The sequence below is a fragment of the Delphinapterus leucas genome, chromosome 3 (assembly GCF_059928025.1).
Source record: "Delphinapterus leucas isolate spDelLeu-1000000601 "Yukka" chromosome 3, BTC_Dleu_Yukka2, whole genome shotgun sequence".
In the NCBI taxonomy this organism is placed as follows: Eukaryota; Metazoa; Chordata; class Mammalia; order Artiodactyla; family Monodontidae; genus Delphinapterus; species Delphinapterus leucas.
In genome coordinates this window covers 130,868,605-130,884,300 of record NC_143131.1, presented here as the reverse complement: position 1 = coordinate 130,884,300, position 15,696 = coordinate 130,868,605, and the positions used below count along the sequence as shown (strand labels likewise).

General features: G+C 45.0%; 1 protein-coding gene across 2 annotated transcripts in view; it reads right to left on the bottom strand.

Annotated features, from left to right (window-relative positions):
• Positions 1-15,696, bottom strand: part of GRIA1 (glutamate ionotropic receptor AMPA type subunit 1) — a 144,236-nt gene that overhangs the window by 95,126 nt on the left and 33,414 nt on the right. For both annotated transcript variants that reach the window (XM_022590199.3, XM_022590200.3), the window contains exons 6-8: positions 12,018-12,122; positions 1,301-1,411; positions 411-617 (exon numbers count right to left, since the gene is read on the bottom strand). In XM_022590199.3, the coding sequence (XP_022445907.2) occupies positions 411-617; positions 1,301-1,411; positions 12,018-12,122 (423 nt within the window). The remainder of the gene's footprint in view (positions 1-410; positions 618-1,300; positions 1,412-12,017; positions 12,123-15,696) is intronic.

The following is a 15,696-nucleotide window of genomic DNA, read 5'->3' as shown; positions in this document are numbered from 1 at the left end:
GAAGGTGCTAGAAAGGGCAAGTAACTAGAACGTTTGGTTGTATCCAGGCTACCCCCAACACCAGGGAAGAAATTCATATTGAGGGAGACATAAGGGACTGAGCAGGGAAGTAACAACTCAGCGGTCTGCCTCGAGAAACTGATCTTGAAGCTAAACTATCACCTGTATTGGATGATGATCAGCTGAAGTCACAGGACTGAGCTGAGTTTGGCTGAAGGAGCTGGGACCGGGAACCTGAACAAAAAATGTCTTCAGATATGGGATTTTTGGACTCCTCATCTTTTCGGCATCAGTAATACTAAATCATGGGGTCTAATAGGCATCTGTGGGCAGGGCCAGCCAACCACCAAATGATTTCCCGTCAACCTCTCTGCCTCCGCTTCCAATTGCCCACCCTGTAGGGAACTTACTCCATAGACCAGCTCTCCCACCATGCCATTCCAAGCCTTTGTGTCAGGGTCGCGGGCTCCATATTTCCCATCGCTGACGATCTCAAGACGGTAGGAGTAGCCCACGTGCTTGGCAATCTCTGCTGCCAGCTCCACGCAGTAGCCCTCGTAGCGGTCATTGCCTTCAAACTGGTTGGCATTCTTCTTGAGCATCACATAAGGGTCCTCCTGGTGGAGAAATGGGAGGCAGAGAATGTGGGTCTGGGGCTCACTCTTGCGGAGGGAGGCCTTTGGCGTGGCAGAGGAGGGTGTCTCCAACACTGCTAAACCCTGGGGAAGTCTCTCTGGCCCCTAAATCCACTTCCTGCATTTCTGCTCCTCCCATTACAAAACTTCTTGGGTTAAGGAAGCAAACTATTAAAATAGAATGTTTCACTGAGACGCCATGCCTAGCCTTTCAAGTTGTTCCAGGAGCTCTTTGTATTTTTTGGAGGTGTTAGGGGAATAACCCTTAAATAGGCTCCAACTGTCTCATCACTGAAAATCATAGCAGCTTTACTTATACTCACTTTAGGTGCTGGACTTCAGGGAACTTGCTTTGAAAATGGCTTCTACTAAGGAAGGGTAGAGTCAGAACCACTACAATTTAGTCTCGCCCTTCTGTTTTATATACATTAGAAACTATGGCTCAAAGGAGGGTAAGTGACTTACTTATCCAAGAGCACAAAGTGAAATCATGGCAGAGCCAGAGAGCAAAAGTCCCTCTGACTTTCAGGATATTCCTATTTTACTTCCTTTTTCTACCGACCACAGTTTTGGCAAGAAGAATGACCAGCTTTCACGCCTGGGAAAACCTTTGTGTTGGTCTGTCTCACATCCCGGGTAACCTCCATGAAGGACTGAGTACTCACTAGGATTGTAGTGACGATGTATGTTCTATTCTGGACACTTGAGTTATCCCCCCCGGCTTGAGCATCCGTGGCTGCAGGGACAAACTTATCATCTTCATTCCAGTAGCCAATCTGTTAAAGAGAGGAGGGTGCTGACATAAGGTGATCCAGGCTCCTCAGGAATGGCCCACTCTGGGTCCCCCAGCCAACACCAGACAGGAAATCAAGGAGCTGAGCATCACACCAGCAATCCTGGACACACCAGGCTCTGAGGTATTGGTAGATATAAACAACAAGAGACAAGATGCTCTCTAGGTCCTCCCATCCCCACCCCATGAAAATCCTCATCATGATGGGTAAGCCTGAAAATTGCCTCTTAAGGGGCGAGGGTTTAACTGTTGATGCAGCTAAACTGTTACGTACAATGCGAGTCAGGGCCATAGAGATTTAATTCCCTGCAGTTGTTCACAAGGCCAAACCCCACCTTCTCCCATGCCTAGTAACCCTTCTCTTCCTGAGCTCATTCTGAAGTGTAGTTGGAATCATATGATTTAAACCTTACATTCTTGTTTTCTTTTGCTTTTTTTTTACATCTTTATTGGAGTATAATTGCTTTACAATGGTGTGTTAGTTTCTGCTTTAAAACAAAGTGAATCAGTTATACATATACATATGTTCCCACATCTCTTCCCTCTTGCGTCTCCCTCCCTCCCACCCTCCCTATCCCACCCCTCTAGGGGGTCACAAAGCACTGAGCTGATCTCCCTGTGCTATGCGGCTGCTTCCCACTAGCTATCTGTTTTACGTTTGGTACTGTATATATGTCCATGCCACTCTCTCGCTTTGTCACAGCTTACCCTTCCCCCTCCCCATATCCTCAAGTCCATTCTCTAGTAGGTCTGTCTCTTTATTCCTGTCTTACCCCTAGGTTCTTCATGACATTTTTTCCCTTAAATTCCATATATATGTGTCAGCATACGGTATTTGTCTTTCTCTTTCTGACTGACTTCACTCTGTATGACAGACTCTAGGTCCATCCACCTCATTACAAATAGCTCAATTTCGTTTCTTTTTATGGCTGAGTAATATTCCATTGTATATATGTGCCACATCTTCTTTATCCATTCATCCGATGATGGACACTTAGGTTGTTTCCATCTCCGGGCTATTGTAAATAGAGCTGCAATGAACATTTTGGTACATGACTCTTTTTGAATTATGGTTTTCTCAGGGTATATGCCCAGTAGTGGGATTGCTGGGTCATATGGTAGTTCTATTTGTAGTTTTTTAAGGAACCTCCATACTGTTCTCCATAGTGGCTGTACCAATTCACATTCCCACCAGCAGTGCAAGAGTGTTCCCTTTTCTCCACACCCTCTCCAGCGTTTATTGTTTCTAGATTTTTTGATGATGGCCATTCTGACCGCTGTGAGATGATATCTCATTGTAGTTTTGACTTGCATTTCTCTAATGATTAATGATGTTGAGCATTCTTTCATGTGTTTGTTGGCAATCTGTATATCTTCTTTGGAGAGATGTCTGTTTAGGCCTTCTGCCCATTTTTGGATTGGGTTGTTTGTTTTTTTGTTATTGAGTTGCATGAGCTGCTTGTAAATCTTGGAGATTAATCCTTTGTCAGTTGCTTCATTTGCAAATATTTTCTCCCATTTTCAACCCACTGAGGGTTGTCTTTTGGTCTTGTTTATGGTTTCTTTTGCTGTGCAAAAGCTTTGAAGTTTCATTAGGTCCCAGTTGTTTATTTTTGGTTTTATTTCCCTTTCTCTAGGAGGTGGTTCAAAAAGGATCTTGCTGTGATTTATGCCATAGAGTGTTCTGCCTATGTTTTCCTGTAAGAGTTTGATAGTTTCTGGCCTTACTCTTGTTTTCTTTTTAGGTTAACTGTATTTTTCCATCTGGATTTAACTTTCTAGGTGATGGTTATTTTATCCTTTATTTCTCTTATTTCCAATTTTTGACCTATTATAATACTGAGAATATAGTCGTGCCTGCAAACACTGATTGACATTATTTTTTTTAAAAAAAATTAGTAGTTATTTATACTGACTCATTTTCCAAGGTCTTTTAGCAAATACTTATTGGATCCCTATTGTGTGTAAGACTCTGAGCTAAAACATTGGTGGTATTGTGGCAGGGTTGAGAAAGATACAGAGAAGTCTCGGAGATAGTTCTTGCTCTGAGTATCCCTCCAGTCTATTTGGGAAGACAAGACACGCACATGCACGTGGCCCCAGAAGTGACAAGTGAGTGGCTCAGGTAGCTTGAGCCTAAGGAGTTTGGAGAAGCAGAAGCCTGATATGGAACCTATGCTGGGAAAAAGGCAGCAGGAGGAGGTGAGGCTTAAGTCAACGAGGGATGGAAAGGTTGAGCCCAAACCTGTCAGGTCGGAGAGAAGATAAGCCAAGATGGGAAGGCGGGAATCTGCCCAGATATGTAAGTCCAGTGGGTCCTGAGTGGAGGATAGGGTTAGTCCAAGAGGGCAGTGGGCACTTGGGTCTAGGTAGCAGAGGGATTGGAAGGCCAGGCTAAGTGGTGTAGACTTTATTCTGAAGGCAACAGGGAGTCATGGAAGGTTTGGGAAGAGCAGAATGGCGTGGCTAAAAACACACACACGGACTCCACACACACCCCTATGTCTATCTGTCTTTTATTTTATTTTTTGGCTGTGTTGGGTCTTTGTTGCTGCGCATGGGCTTTCTCTGGTTGTGGTGCATGGGCTTATTGCGGTGGCTTCTCTTGTTGTGGAGCATGGGTTCTAGGTGTGCTGGTTTCAGTAGTTGTGGCACACAGGCTCAGTAGTTGTGGCTCACGGGCTCTAGAGCGCCGGCTCAGTAGCTGTGGCTCACAGGCTTAGTTGCTCCACAGCATGTGGGATCTTTCCGGACCAGGGATCAAACCCATGTCCCCTGCATTGGCAGGCGGATTCTTAACCACTGCGCCACGAGGGAAGTCCCTGTCTTTATACATCTTTAGACCGTTGTGTTTTGTTTTGTGGTCATTCTGCTGGCTGTAGTTTTAAAGGGCAAACAGGAAGGAGAACTGAAGCGCATGTGCAGGGGGAGGAGCAGGTCGGTAAGTCAGCCCAGGTTCACAAAATCCAAGGCACATGCCAATGGTCCACTCAGATGTCACCTTCGCCTTGATGTCTTTCCCAGTCCCCTCAGTTACAAAGAAACAACTCTCCCTGCCATTTCACCGCCATTAACAACAGTAGTAATAATTGCCGACACTGATCATGTTCTTGCTCTGTCAGAGGCTGTGTTTGATTGTTTTTGTGCCAGTTCATCTGGCTTGGAAGAGTTTGTTAACTTGCAAGGTGATGGTGGTGATGCAGCTGAGAAATGGCTGAGCTCAGCCTGGAATGGTGGTCATCTGTCTCCAGGGGCAGCTTTTCATCATGACGCTGTTCTTTCTGCGAGGGGACTTAGCCCTGGGCTGGGAATCATATTAGCTGACAGTTACTGAGTGCTTACTGTGTTTTAGGCACTCTTCTAAGTGTTTTTTATGTTTTAACTTCTCTCATCCACACAAAAACCTATGAGGTGGGTAATCAATTATCACTCCTATTTTAAATGTGAAGAAACTGAGATGTAGGGGAAGCGGAATAACTTTCCCAAGGCCGCAGGAGAGTCGTGGAGCCAGGATCGGAACCGGGCAGGCCGATTGCAGGGCCGTGTCCTTCTGTGTTCCGCTAGGCTGCCAGCTGGCCCTGAGCGTCTCGTGTTGGTTCCCATTGGCCCCATGGTCTAGCTGTTGGCATGTCTGTCCCCATCTCTCCACGATGCTGTGGGCTTCTCAGTGACAAAGCTAGAGGTCTGTTAGTGCTAGGACCCCTTTCTTAGGGCCACAGATTGTACCACAGAGAAGCAGCTCAGGAAAGGTTTGTTGAGAGAATGAGTGCATCCAACATGGAGACAGTGGATCCTGTTCATGCTGAGACAGTTCAGAGGCCTGAAGGGGGTCAGGGGTAGCTGTCTCTCAGGACACTGGGTCAAGATTTGCCCTCATGCCGGCATGGGTACCATGTTGCCTGTGTGGGGCACTTTCAGTCAGCCTGGAAGGGGACATGTCTCTCTAATGACACAAGAACCAGAAACTTAGATTTCCAGAATATCAGAGCCAAAAGAGGCCTGAAGAATCATTTCCTCCAACCTCTTCCTTTTTTACAGAGAGGGAGACAGAAGTTCAGAGACCAGGGGACTTGCTCAAAACCAGAATGTAGTCCTGCCTCCCCCATTTTGCTAGGCCAGTGTTCCATGGGACCCTAGGGCATCTGTAAAGGCCCTTCACCACTTTCATGGGAGGTGAGGGGTCAGAGAAGAGGGGGAAAGCCCTGGGTTCCTCATCCTTGCTTCAATAGTCAGTTCTGCTTTTAATCTGTTTCACGCTTTGAGATTCCCCTTAAGAGTTCATTTTTACAAGGAGCCCGTTCGTTGAAAAATAACTATTTAAAACCATTATTGTAGCATATCGTGGGGCGAGTTTCAGAAAAGAATCTCCAAACTACTTTCCTAACACTTAACTGTATTTTGCTCTTCCCCTATGCAAATAGCACAGACAGGCTCGGGATTATTTTCTCTGTTTTGCAGAAAAGAAAACTGAGTCTTGGGGAGATCAGATGATCTAACTTATATAGATTAAATAGCAGATTAGTGGCAGGGCATAGGAGCCCGGTCATGGACTTCAAAGGTAGAATTATTGACTATAATCAATACACACTTGTGAGACGATCAAGCAAATGTAGTTGCCATTTTCTTTCCCCCTGTAGTTGATGCTATGGTGTTTTCATGCCCTTCTCTTTCCCTTCCTCCTCCTTTTTCTTCCTTCCCTCCCTTCTTTCCTTTCTTCCTTCTTCCTCTTCAGGATTAGTCACAGGTTTAGTTTTTCTTAGTTGTTCAAACTCAACAACTGTCAGCCTTGAGGAAGTTGCCTTCTTTGACATGCAACCAAGTTCTCTAAAATCTATTGTGTTTTCATAGGTAGTATTTTTAAAAGTGATGGCTTGATGGTCCAGAGATTGGTCTCTGGCATCAGACAGACCTGTTTTAAAAGGTAGACTTTTCTTATTAGTAACTGTTTGACCTTGGGCCAGTTACTTGACCTCAGTGGGCCTCCGTCCCTGCTCTGTAGAATGGATACAAGAGTACCTGTCTCGCAGGGCTGCTGTGGGAACCAAATGCGTTCATGCATGGACAACGGTACGCATAGTGCGTGGTTCATATTAAGTTGCCAGTAAACTAAAAAATGATATCCAGTAGGGTAATGCCTGATTGAAGGCTAACAGGCTTCTATACTGTAGTACATTTCAGTTTCACTTTGCCATTGAACATTGTCAGTCTCCAAAAGAAGTATATATTATGGAGTATTTCTTAAACGCATTTGACAGCGTAACCCTCTTTACATGCAGAATGTCCTAGGATAAATGGTGCGAAACCCACAATGCATGGCTCTAAAATATCAAGTTATTTGATCAAAGAGAGGGGAAAAAAAGCAAGATAAATCTGTACAGACCAGATTTATATGGCTTAGAAAGAGATTTTAATTTTTAGAATGGGGATCCTTCAGAGCTGGTATTATAGCACTAATGTTAAATTGGTATCTATAGAAATTATTGTCTAGCTTGGCTTATATCAAAAGCTAGAGGAACAGTTAAATGTTGTAAACAAGCTTATTTTATTCCTAAAACCCTTTTGTAGGGAAATAAACACTATTGCCAGTCAGAAGAGCAGGGTGATGCCAAAACCCAGCTTGCCCCTCATGTAAGCTAGCAGGCTGAGAAATCTCCTTCCACATTTTGATGAAAAGAAAGCTGTCAAAGATTTTTGAAGGGACATTGCGCTTCAGAGATGAGAGCAAATTTCCCTTTCTTAGAGAAGTGGGCTGGATTATTATACAGCCCTTTGATTCTCTACTGAGGATATGTAGGAACTTTGATTCTATCTCAAAGTAAATCAGAGCTAGTAGTTTGGTAAAAATTGGGGCCCACCGTTCAGGAGAGGATTTAAACAATTCTGACAGTGAGAGGTCTTCTCTTGGGGCCAGTTATAATTTTTGATCTCCTGTTTTCCATCTGCCTCTAAAGATTGTTTGAATATATGAAATGAGTCTAGATGATAGATTAGATTTTTTTAAGTAAATGAAGTCTACAAAGGAGATGATCATTAAACAGTACATTCAATTGATTTACCTTGCATAGTCGTCAAATCAAATTTCCCCATTTTTAGCTCTAAGCTTCCTCTGAAGACACAGCCCCTGACCTCCAAAAATGAGATCGATTATAATAAATTTTTAAAAAGGAAGACGTCTCTTGTGGCAAAGACAACCTGATGACCCCCAAGGATTCTTGTTCGCCTTGCATAGCACACAGGTATGGTGGGAAGTAGCTGCCTGGACAGCAGTTGCATTTCCCAGCCTTCCATATGTCTAGGTGGGCCAGGTGATCGGGTTGGCCAGTGGAATGCAGCAGAAGTGACGCACGTCTCTCCTAGCCCGACTCCCCCACATCTCCAGCACAGTTTGTAATAACTTTCTTCCTCACCTGTTAGCTGGCTGTTGATAGCCAGGAAGACCCAAACAGACAGTGGAGCCTCCATAAGCCTGAGTCTTAACCAGAGCTCCCAGCCCCCATACTGGTCACTGGGCGAACAAGAATGAGACCTTTGTTGCATTAAACAGCTGAGATTTTAGAGTTTATCTGTTACTGCGCCTAGGGTTACCTTAACTAACACGCTTAAAGAATTTGAACTTCATAAGTGTATGTGTTAACTTTATCTGAGTTCTGCTTGAGGTGTTTTTTAATTAAATTTGCCAGCAATTTTTTTTTTTCTTGCTGGCAGATCTATGGAAATATGGGCCAGAGTAGTATGCTCCCTGGTTGCCTAGCATCATTCAATACACTACCCACTCATTTAATGAACAACCACTTATTTGCATGTGCTTACTTATGTGTCAGTATATTGTGGGCACTGAGGTTACAGTAAATAACAGAACCATGTCCCTGTGTTAAGAGAGCTGACATTTTAGGGGCAAGGAGGTGAAGAAGAGGGGAAGAAAGACAATATATATCCAGACCAGGGGTCATCAAACTTTAAAGAGCTAGACTGCAAATATTTTAGGCTTTGCAGGTCATGCAACCTCTGTAGCAACTACTTATCTCTGCTGTCATAGTGCGGACGCAGCTATAGACGATACCTAAACAAATGAGTTTGGCTGTATTCCAAAAAACCCCACAAAACTCTATTTATGGATCCTGAAATTGTAATCTCATGTAATTTTCACGTATCATGAAGTAGTCATCTTTTGATTTATTTCAAAATGTAAAAATCATTAGCTCATGGGCTGTACAAAAACAGGCATTTGGCTGAATTTGGCCTGCAGGCTGAAGTTTACCAACCTCAGGAGAGATCAGTAAACCAACAAGAATATATCAGAAGGGGTAAGCACTGTGAAACATTGGGACAGTGGGATTGTGCTGGGTGGATGGGGGTCACTTTAGATGGCTTGGTCAGGGATGGCCTCTCCAAGGTGACTTTGCCTGGGCCAGACTTGAGTGACAAGGAGAGATGCTGCATATGAAACTACAGTGATTGAGAATGTCGGGTAAAGGAACAGAAGGATGCTATAGGGTAGCTGTGGAGTTATGAGCCAGAGAAGGAGGAGCAAGGGCTGATGTCAGAGGGATGCAGAGTCTGGGGTTCTGAAGGTCAAGACAAGAAGTTATATTTCACCTGCAGTAGGAAGCCAGTCAAAAGCTTTAGGCAGAGAGAAGCAATATAGCCTGATGTATATTTGAAAATGATCATCCTGGCTCTTGTGTTGGGAAAATGGCCTTCTAGAGGGGCAAGAACGTGGCCAGCAGGACTAGTGACTGGTAAGGAGGCCCCTGAGTGAGTCAGGCAGGTGTGGAAGGTGGCTTGGGCTCTGGGGTCAGCAGTGGAAATGGAGAGAAGTGGTTGGATTGAAGCTCTGTCTTAGAGCTACACCAGGTCTCAGTATGTCCAAAGTTGGGTGGCAAGGATTTAAAGAAAAAACTTCCAAAGGACATCTGGACTGGAGAGCTGTGCATTGACGTCAGTAGGACCTTGTGTCACTTTCTTCCCTGCCCAGTCTTTCCTTTCCAGTTATACTTGGGTCAGAACTGGGGATGACAAACTTGGGGCATGGCAGGGGGATACATATCAAGCTGAAGTGAGACTTGGCCATTTCAAGTCCAAAATTAGGTACAGGACCAGTAGTGATGGGCAGAGATGGTTAAATCAACAGTGATAGTCCCTTCATGAAAGACCTTCGAGAATTTTCCTACACTTCTCTCTTGGCAGCCAGTTACCAGAATTTGTGATCCTACTTGAATTTGACAAGGTATTTTATTTGGATAGAGGTCCCTAAATCAGCACCCCACGGTGAAGTGAAGTCTCTGAATGGGATTTCCCAAGGATTTAGCTTTAGTGGAGCCAGTGCCCATTCTGGCACTTGAAGATCCTAAGCATTTGATGGATGTATGTGTAGAGCACACACATTTCAGTAGGATGTCAAAATGGACCCAGATAACTAGAGGGCGTGTTGGCAGATCGGTGGCCATGATATGTGCTTAAAGATCAGGGGAGAGTCCTCAAGGCCCCCGGTCAAGTAGCAGAAGCCCCTCTACTACCTACATCAGGTAAGGCCAGGCACTGCTCACTGAAACCAGCACAACGAGGTCACCGTGAATCTGAGAAATTACTTTGTTAGGAGGCTGACTGAGTAAAAGGCCTGAAGCTGCAGATGTGGAGGAATTCATTGTCCTCAAGTCAGATTCCCCGTAAACAAAGAGGATGCTTAAGCCCACATTCTAGGAAAGGACTTAGTCATTGGAAAGTAAGTTGAAAAACAGCCCCAGGATCTGAAAAATAAAGCACAACGATTTGCTTGTGGATTTTAAGGTTACTCTGTAATTTCTATTTGCTGATTTATCCATTCCATGGGCTTGCACAGCCTGACTCACTCAAAATCAAGGCTGACATAAAAATCCCTGTGGCCTAAAGAAGGCAGTTGAAACAAACAAACAAAACATGGGCTGAATGTCCACTCCATTCCAGGGGCTACTTTTGGGAATCCCTTGATACAGGCAAGTGGGTAGCAGACGTTGTTTCACTCAGTGCTGATGGCGACCCTGTGAGGTAAAGGGCATTATTCCCCATTTGGAGATGATGTAACTGAGGTCCAAGGAGGCTAAGTTGTTCAAGGTCACGTGCCTAGTAAAGAGTAAGGCAGAGACTTAATTCGGGTCGTGTCTATCTGCAAAGCCTGAGCTTGCAACCATTCTGCCAGTGTATCTCACCAAACCACCCAGAGCATCATGGACCTCCACAGGCTGGGAATAGAAAGCATGAGCAGAGCTGTTCTGTAGAACTTGCTGGGATGATGGAAATGATCTGTTGAGTACATCTGTGCTGTCTAGTATGGCAGCCACTAGCCACCTGTGGCTACTGAGCACTTGACATGTGGCTAGTGCAACTGAGGGGCTTTTAAATTATTTAGAATTAAAGTTAAATGGCTGGCTAGTGGCAACTGTATTTGACAGCACAGGCCTAGAGAGCATCAAGTTTGAGAGATGAAGACCCAGTCTTCAATGTGCCAGGCACAGCCCTCAGAACTTCTGCACCCGTTAGATCATTTAATCCTCTCAGTGAGCCTATGAGATTGGCATTGTTATGGTGCTGCCCACTTAAGGCACAAAGAACCTGATTTATTTGTCCAGAATCACAGGCTGGTAAGTGGTGATGCCAGGATTGAGTCCCAGGATTCCAGAGCTAATACTCTGATCCATGACACCCTAGTAGCTTTATACCATGTGTGCAATGCCTCTTACCCATTACGCTGTGCCACTCCAAGGAACTAGGAATGTGATGAAGGCCATGGACGGTAAAACAGAGGCTGCCATGAGTCGTAACAAGGGAGCCTAGGAAAGGAGTAGCATTTTCTCTGAGTGTTGATGGCTGAGGAGGAATTGGCCAGGCAAAAGAAGGGGATGGGGTAGGGGGAGTCCTAGGCAGAGGGAACACGTTTGAAGGCTGGGAGGTGAGAAAGAACATAGTGTATTCCTGGAAGTGAAAGTTGATCAGAATGACTGGAGTGGAAGGAGGAAGGAAGTGAGTGTCAAGGGTCAAGGTCAGAGAAATTGGCAGAGGCCAGAGCGCACAGAGTGTGGTAGAATTCTGAATGTTTTCTCCAAGGATTTGAATGTTGTTCCAAAATGTTTAATATGCGTACATATTATACATTACATACATATACACAAACTAAGTTTCACTTATACTTCTATGTGGAAGGTAGAGGGGATACGACCAAGTGTGGATCAGGAGAAGATGGTTCACTTCCTCAATAAATCATCATTCTCAAGTTCTTACTTTGGAATCCTATAGGAGCAGCAGGGGCGTTTTATACACATCTCTTACTTTATATTTTCACAGTAATTTCCCATCCCTTGGATCTTCACAAGCACCCCAAGACAAAGCTAGAGATTTTTTTAATCTCCATTTAATCTCCTCGATTCTCAGAGGAAGGAACTGACTTGCCCAAAGTCCCAGCTGGTTAGTGGCAGAGCTGAGGCTAGAATCCTCATTGCCTGCATCTCTTCTAAGAGATCCAGTCCAGGAAAGTGGGCTTGCAAGGCCCTCAGCTCTGGCCTGAGCCTCTGCTCAGCCCTCTCCTCCCTGAGGAACTGAAGCAAAGGGACCTTTACCTTTCTGATGCCGTCGTGCTTCATTTCGATCACATGGAGGGTATAGTTGGTCCGGCGTCCTTTCTCATTAAATTGCACATTTCCTGTCAAGCCTTCAAACCGCACCTGGAAAAGAAAGCCAGGTGGTGACCAGTGAACCCTGAAGTTGCGCTTCATGTTTGTTCATTGGTTTGCTTTTTCTGCTGAAGTGAATGTCCAGAACCTGAGGAAGTTACATGGGATGAGGTCTTGGAGTAGCATCAGTACTAAACACCTCTCTACTCCTTTGCCTGTAGCAGTCATCACTGTTAGAGTACAGTTCTCTTGCCTACTAAACTGAAACTCATCCTGAAAACTTTTTTACCCATTGCTTTAGGCAAACAGTAACACTGGATCAAAGTAGATCCTAATAGGAAATCTCTGTGCCATCCTCAGTCAAACACCCCCATCAGGACTATACCACTGTGAGAAAGACCGCTCCTCAGGTGCACACCTTCAGATGTAGAAACTGAAGGAGACCTGCAAAGGAAGAGACTGGTGTGCCATCCCTGGTGAGTCAGGAGAAGACCCAGGACCAGGAGCTGGCTTTGTGATGCCTTGGGCTATGCCTCATTATGGCTTCTTAGTTCCTTTGTGAGTCCAGGGATTACAATACTTGGGAGCCTAAAGACCTAGAATTGGGAGACCTGGATTTTACCCCAACTTTCCTTTGAACAGCCAAGTGACTTTGGGCAATTTGCCTCTCTAAGTCTCAAACTTCCTGCCCCATCTACCTTAAATGACACAGCAAATGTGAAAGTGCTGTGCAAACTTTAAAGCACCTGAGGAGATTCTTTATAAGACCAGAGCCTTTCAACAGGTCTCAGCTGGTGGAATCAAGATGCGTATTGGAAGCCCCCAAATACGCTGCATGGAACTTCTCCACAAACGAGACAGATTAAACTTCCATGGCTTCCTATCTCCAAGTTCACTTTAAAGGCCAAGTAGTCAACGTGGGGGCTCCAAGGCCTTTGGAACCAAGCCTGCTGCTCTGGAGGTGACCAATAAAATTTATCCACCCTCAAACTGCGGATGCGTGTAGCTGTGTATCATCAGCTTGAGTATAAGAAATCACATTCTCCAATGATGATCCACCATGTGTCCTCAGATCAGTCTGGCCTAAGGGCAGTGAGATGAGCCTGTACCTGTAACCAATATGAACCCGGCCCTTTAACCCAGCATTATTTATTTCCCCCTTCTTCAGGTAGCTTAAAAGGAAGCCTCACAGGGTGTTACCATTTTCTGACAGTGAATGACCAGTCCCTCTGCCTTCAGAATACAAGAATAGTTGGTGTGTGTGTGTATTTGAGATGTGGGGGTGGGAGGGAGAAAGAGAGAAAGAAGAAAGGAAGGAAGGAAGAAAGAAAGGAAGAAGGAAAAAAAGAAAATGTGTGTGTGTATATGTCTCCTCTCAGGCTGACCCTCCCATCACCTCCTGGTTTGAAGTCTCAGTGGGGAGGTTACAGCAGGCCCACAGCACTGAACAAATTATATAACAAGTTCTTCACTCTCTGAGATGAAATCTGGAGAAGTTCTTGCTCTGGAAAAGTCTAGGCTGGTTTTTCTTTTCAAGGCGGAAGCAAAGTACCAATCCTGCTACAAAGAATAAGAAGAGAGCAATTCAAATCCATCAGAAGTTTCACCTTCTCACCTTGGTCGTCTCTTGCCCATCTTTAGCTTCCCATTCATTGCTGTGTACCAACTTATATGACTCATTTGGAAAAACAGACTGGGATAGATGTGCAGATGGTTTGCAGAAACAGAAAGAAGTGTCATTAATGACTCAAATGGGCATCTATTTTTGGTGCTGGTATCAAGTGTCATACTAATTATCATTATGTCATATTCATATAGCAAATTGCATAATGTCTCTATGACTCAGTTTCCTCATTTGTTTTATGAGACCCATTAGGTTTAATAATGTCTTAAGGTTGGTTTACAGATTAAATGAGATATTTTTTGATCAATGCTTGCCCCATGGTGAGTATTCAACAAAGGCCAGCTATTATTTTTATTATTACAAATTGTGTTATTAATACTCCCAGCATTTTACAAGTGCTTATGAAGCATTTTCACACGTATTACTTCATCTCCATTCATAGCAGCCCCCTGATATAGGTCAGTTAGAGAGAGATTAGGATCTTCACTTTCATGAGAGAAACCTAAACTCTGGAAGGTAAAGTGATTTGCTCAAGACTTAGGACTTACAAGTGTCCAAGGCAGGCCTGAAATCCAGAGCTTCTGACATATTCTGGCTTCTTCCCTTAATATACCAAGTGGCCTCTCAAACAGAGGACAGTGCTACTGTCCTAGGCTCTGAGGGGTGACACGGAGATGTATAGAGCACGTGTTCTCCAGGCCTACTACTGCTATCCTCTATTCCAGTTGGGCCTTCCCCAGGCTGCAGTCTGTTAATTCTAACTGTGTGGCCATGTACAAGTCACTGTGCCTATCTGTTGTTGGTTTCCTCCTCAAAGAACTGAAGTGCTTAGCATATTGTCTGGGACATAAATGTTCAGTGAATAGTGTCTGTTATCTAAGTGATGGTGATGATGACGTTGAAGGTAATGATTCCTACTACTACTGTGCTGTGTACAGTGGGTGCGCAGTGTGGCAAAGAAGAAGATTTAACATGGAAGCCTTGGGTCTGATAAGCTGTGGTCTCACGGCAGGGGATTCTTTCAGCAGAAACGAGGGTCTTTTCACTGTCATTTTTACATGTCTTTCTCAGTTTCCAAAAAAATCAGCAGCAGAAAAGTTTTGTGACCCGAGGGCCCCTTGTGTTGCCACAATGTTTTCACAAGATGCTGCTTATTCGATGTTCCCAGAAACCCAGTGAGTAGCAAAAGCAGAGGTTATTTTGCCGATGTTACAGGTAGGATTACTGAGACTCAGAGCTACGGCACTTGGGTTCAGGATTCACAGTACATCAGGAGAGGCCTGGAGCAGCTGAAGGCTCTGACCGTCTAGTTGGAGAAGCCAAGACTTACACATCCTGAGATAAATTAGAGTGGGAAAGAAGACGTGCCAGAATTACCGTTCCATGATGGCAGAGCAAGGAGAGGTCAAGAGAATGGACTAGCTTCAAACCATTTATGAGGGTAGTCTGGACTCATAGAGGAATAAGCTTCTCAGAAATATATGCTATGGGCACATCTGGAAGCTGCCATCCTATCCATCAGGACTGAGCCCCTGAGCCCTCATTCCCCACTCCCACCCCCTACCCCCATGCTGGGGTGACAGGGATCAGACTGAGGGAAACCTGGAGTTTCCCCTTAGCTCCTGCCTCCTGGACCTCCCATCACTGTCCTGGCACCTGCTGACTCCCCCCGTGAAAGATGGAGAATTCACCTTGGATTTCCTGTAAGTGGTATTGGGTGCCAGCTCAGAGTCTGCCACCCATGAGATGCTGAAGCATAAATTTTCTTTCCTGCTTGGTGCCCTCTGATTGCTGGTTAGTGTTTCTACTACTTGAGCCATCAACCCTGATGACTCCTCCAACCCCATCCCCGGGGCGGGGGGTGGGCAGTGGAGGAGATGCTCTGGGCCCGAGGCTTCTACAGCCTTTTTGTGGCTGCCGTGAGGTGGATCTGTTCTCTTGGTCTCTCCTCCTGAATGCTCACTGGCTGTGGGAAGTCAGAGCCTGCGGGCTAGATCCCAG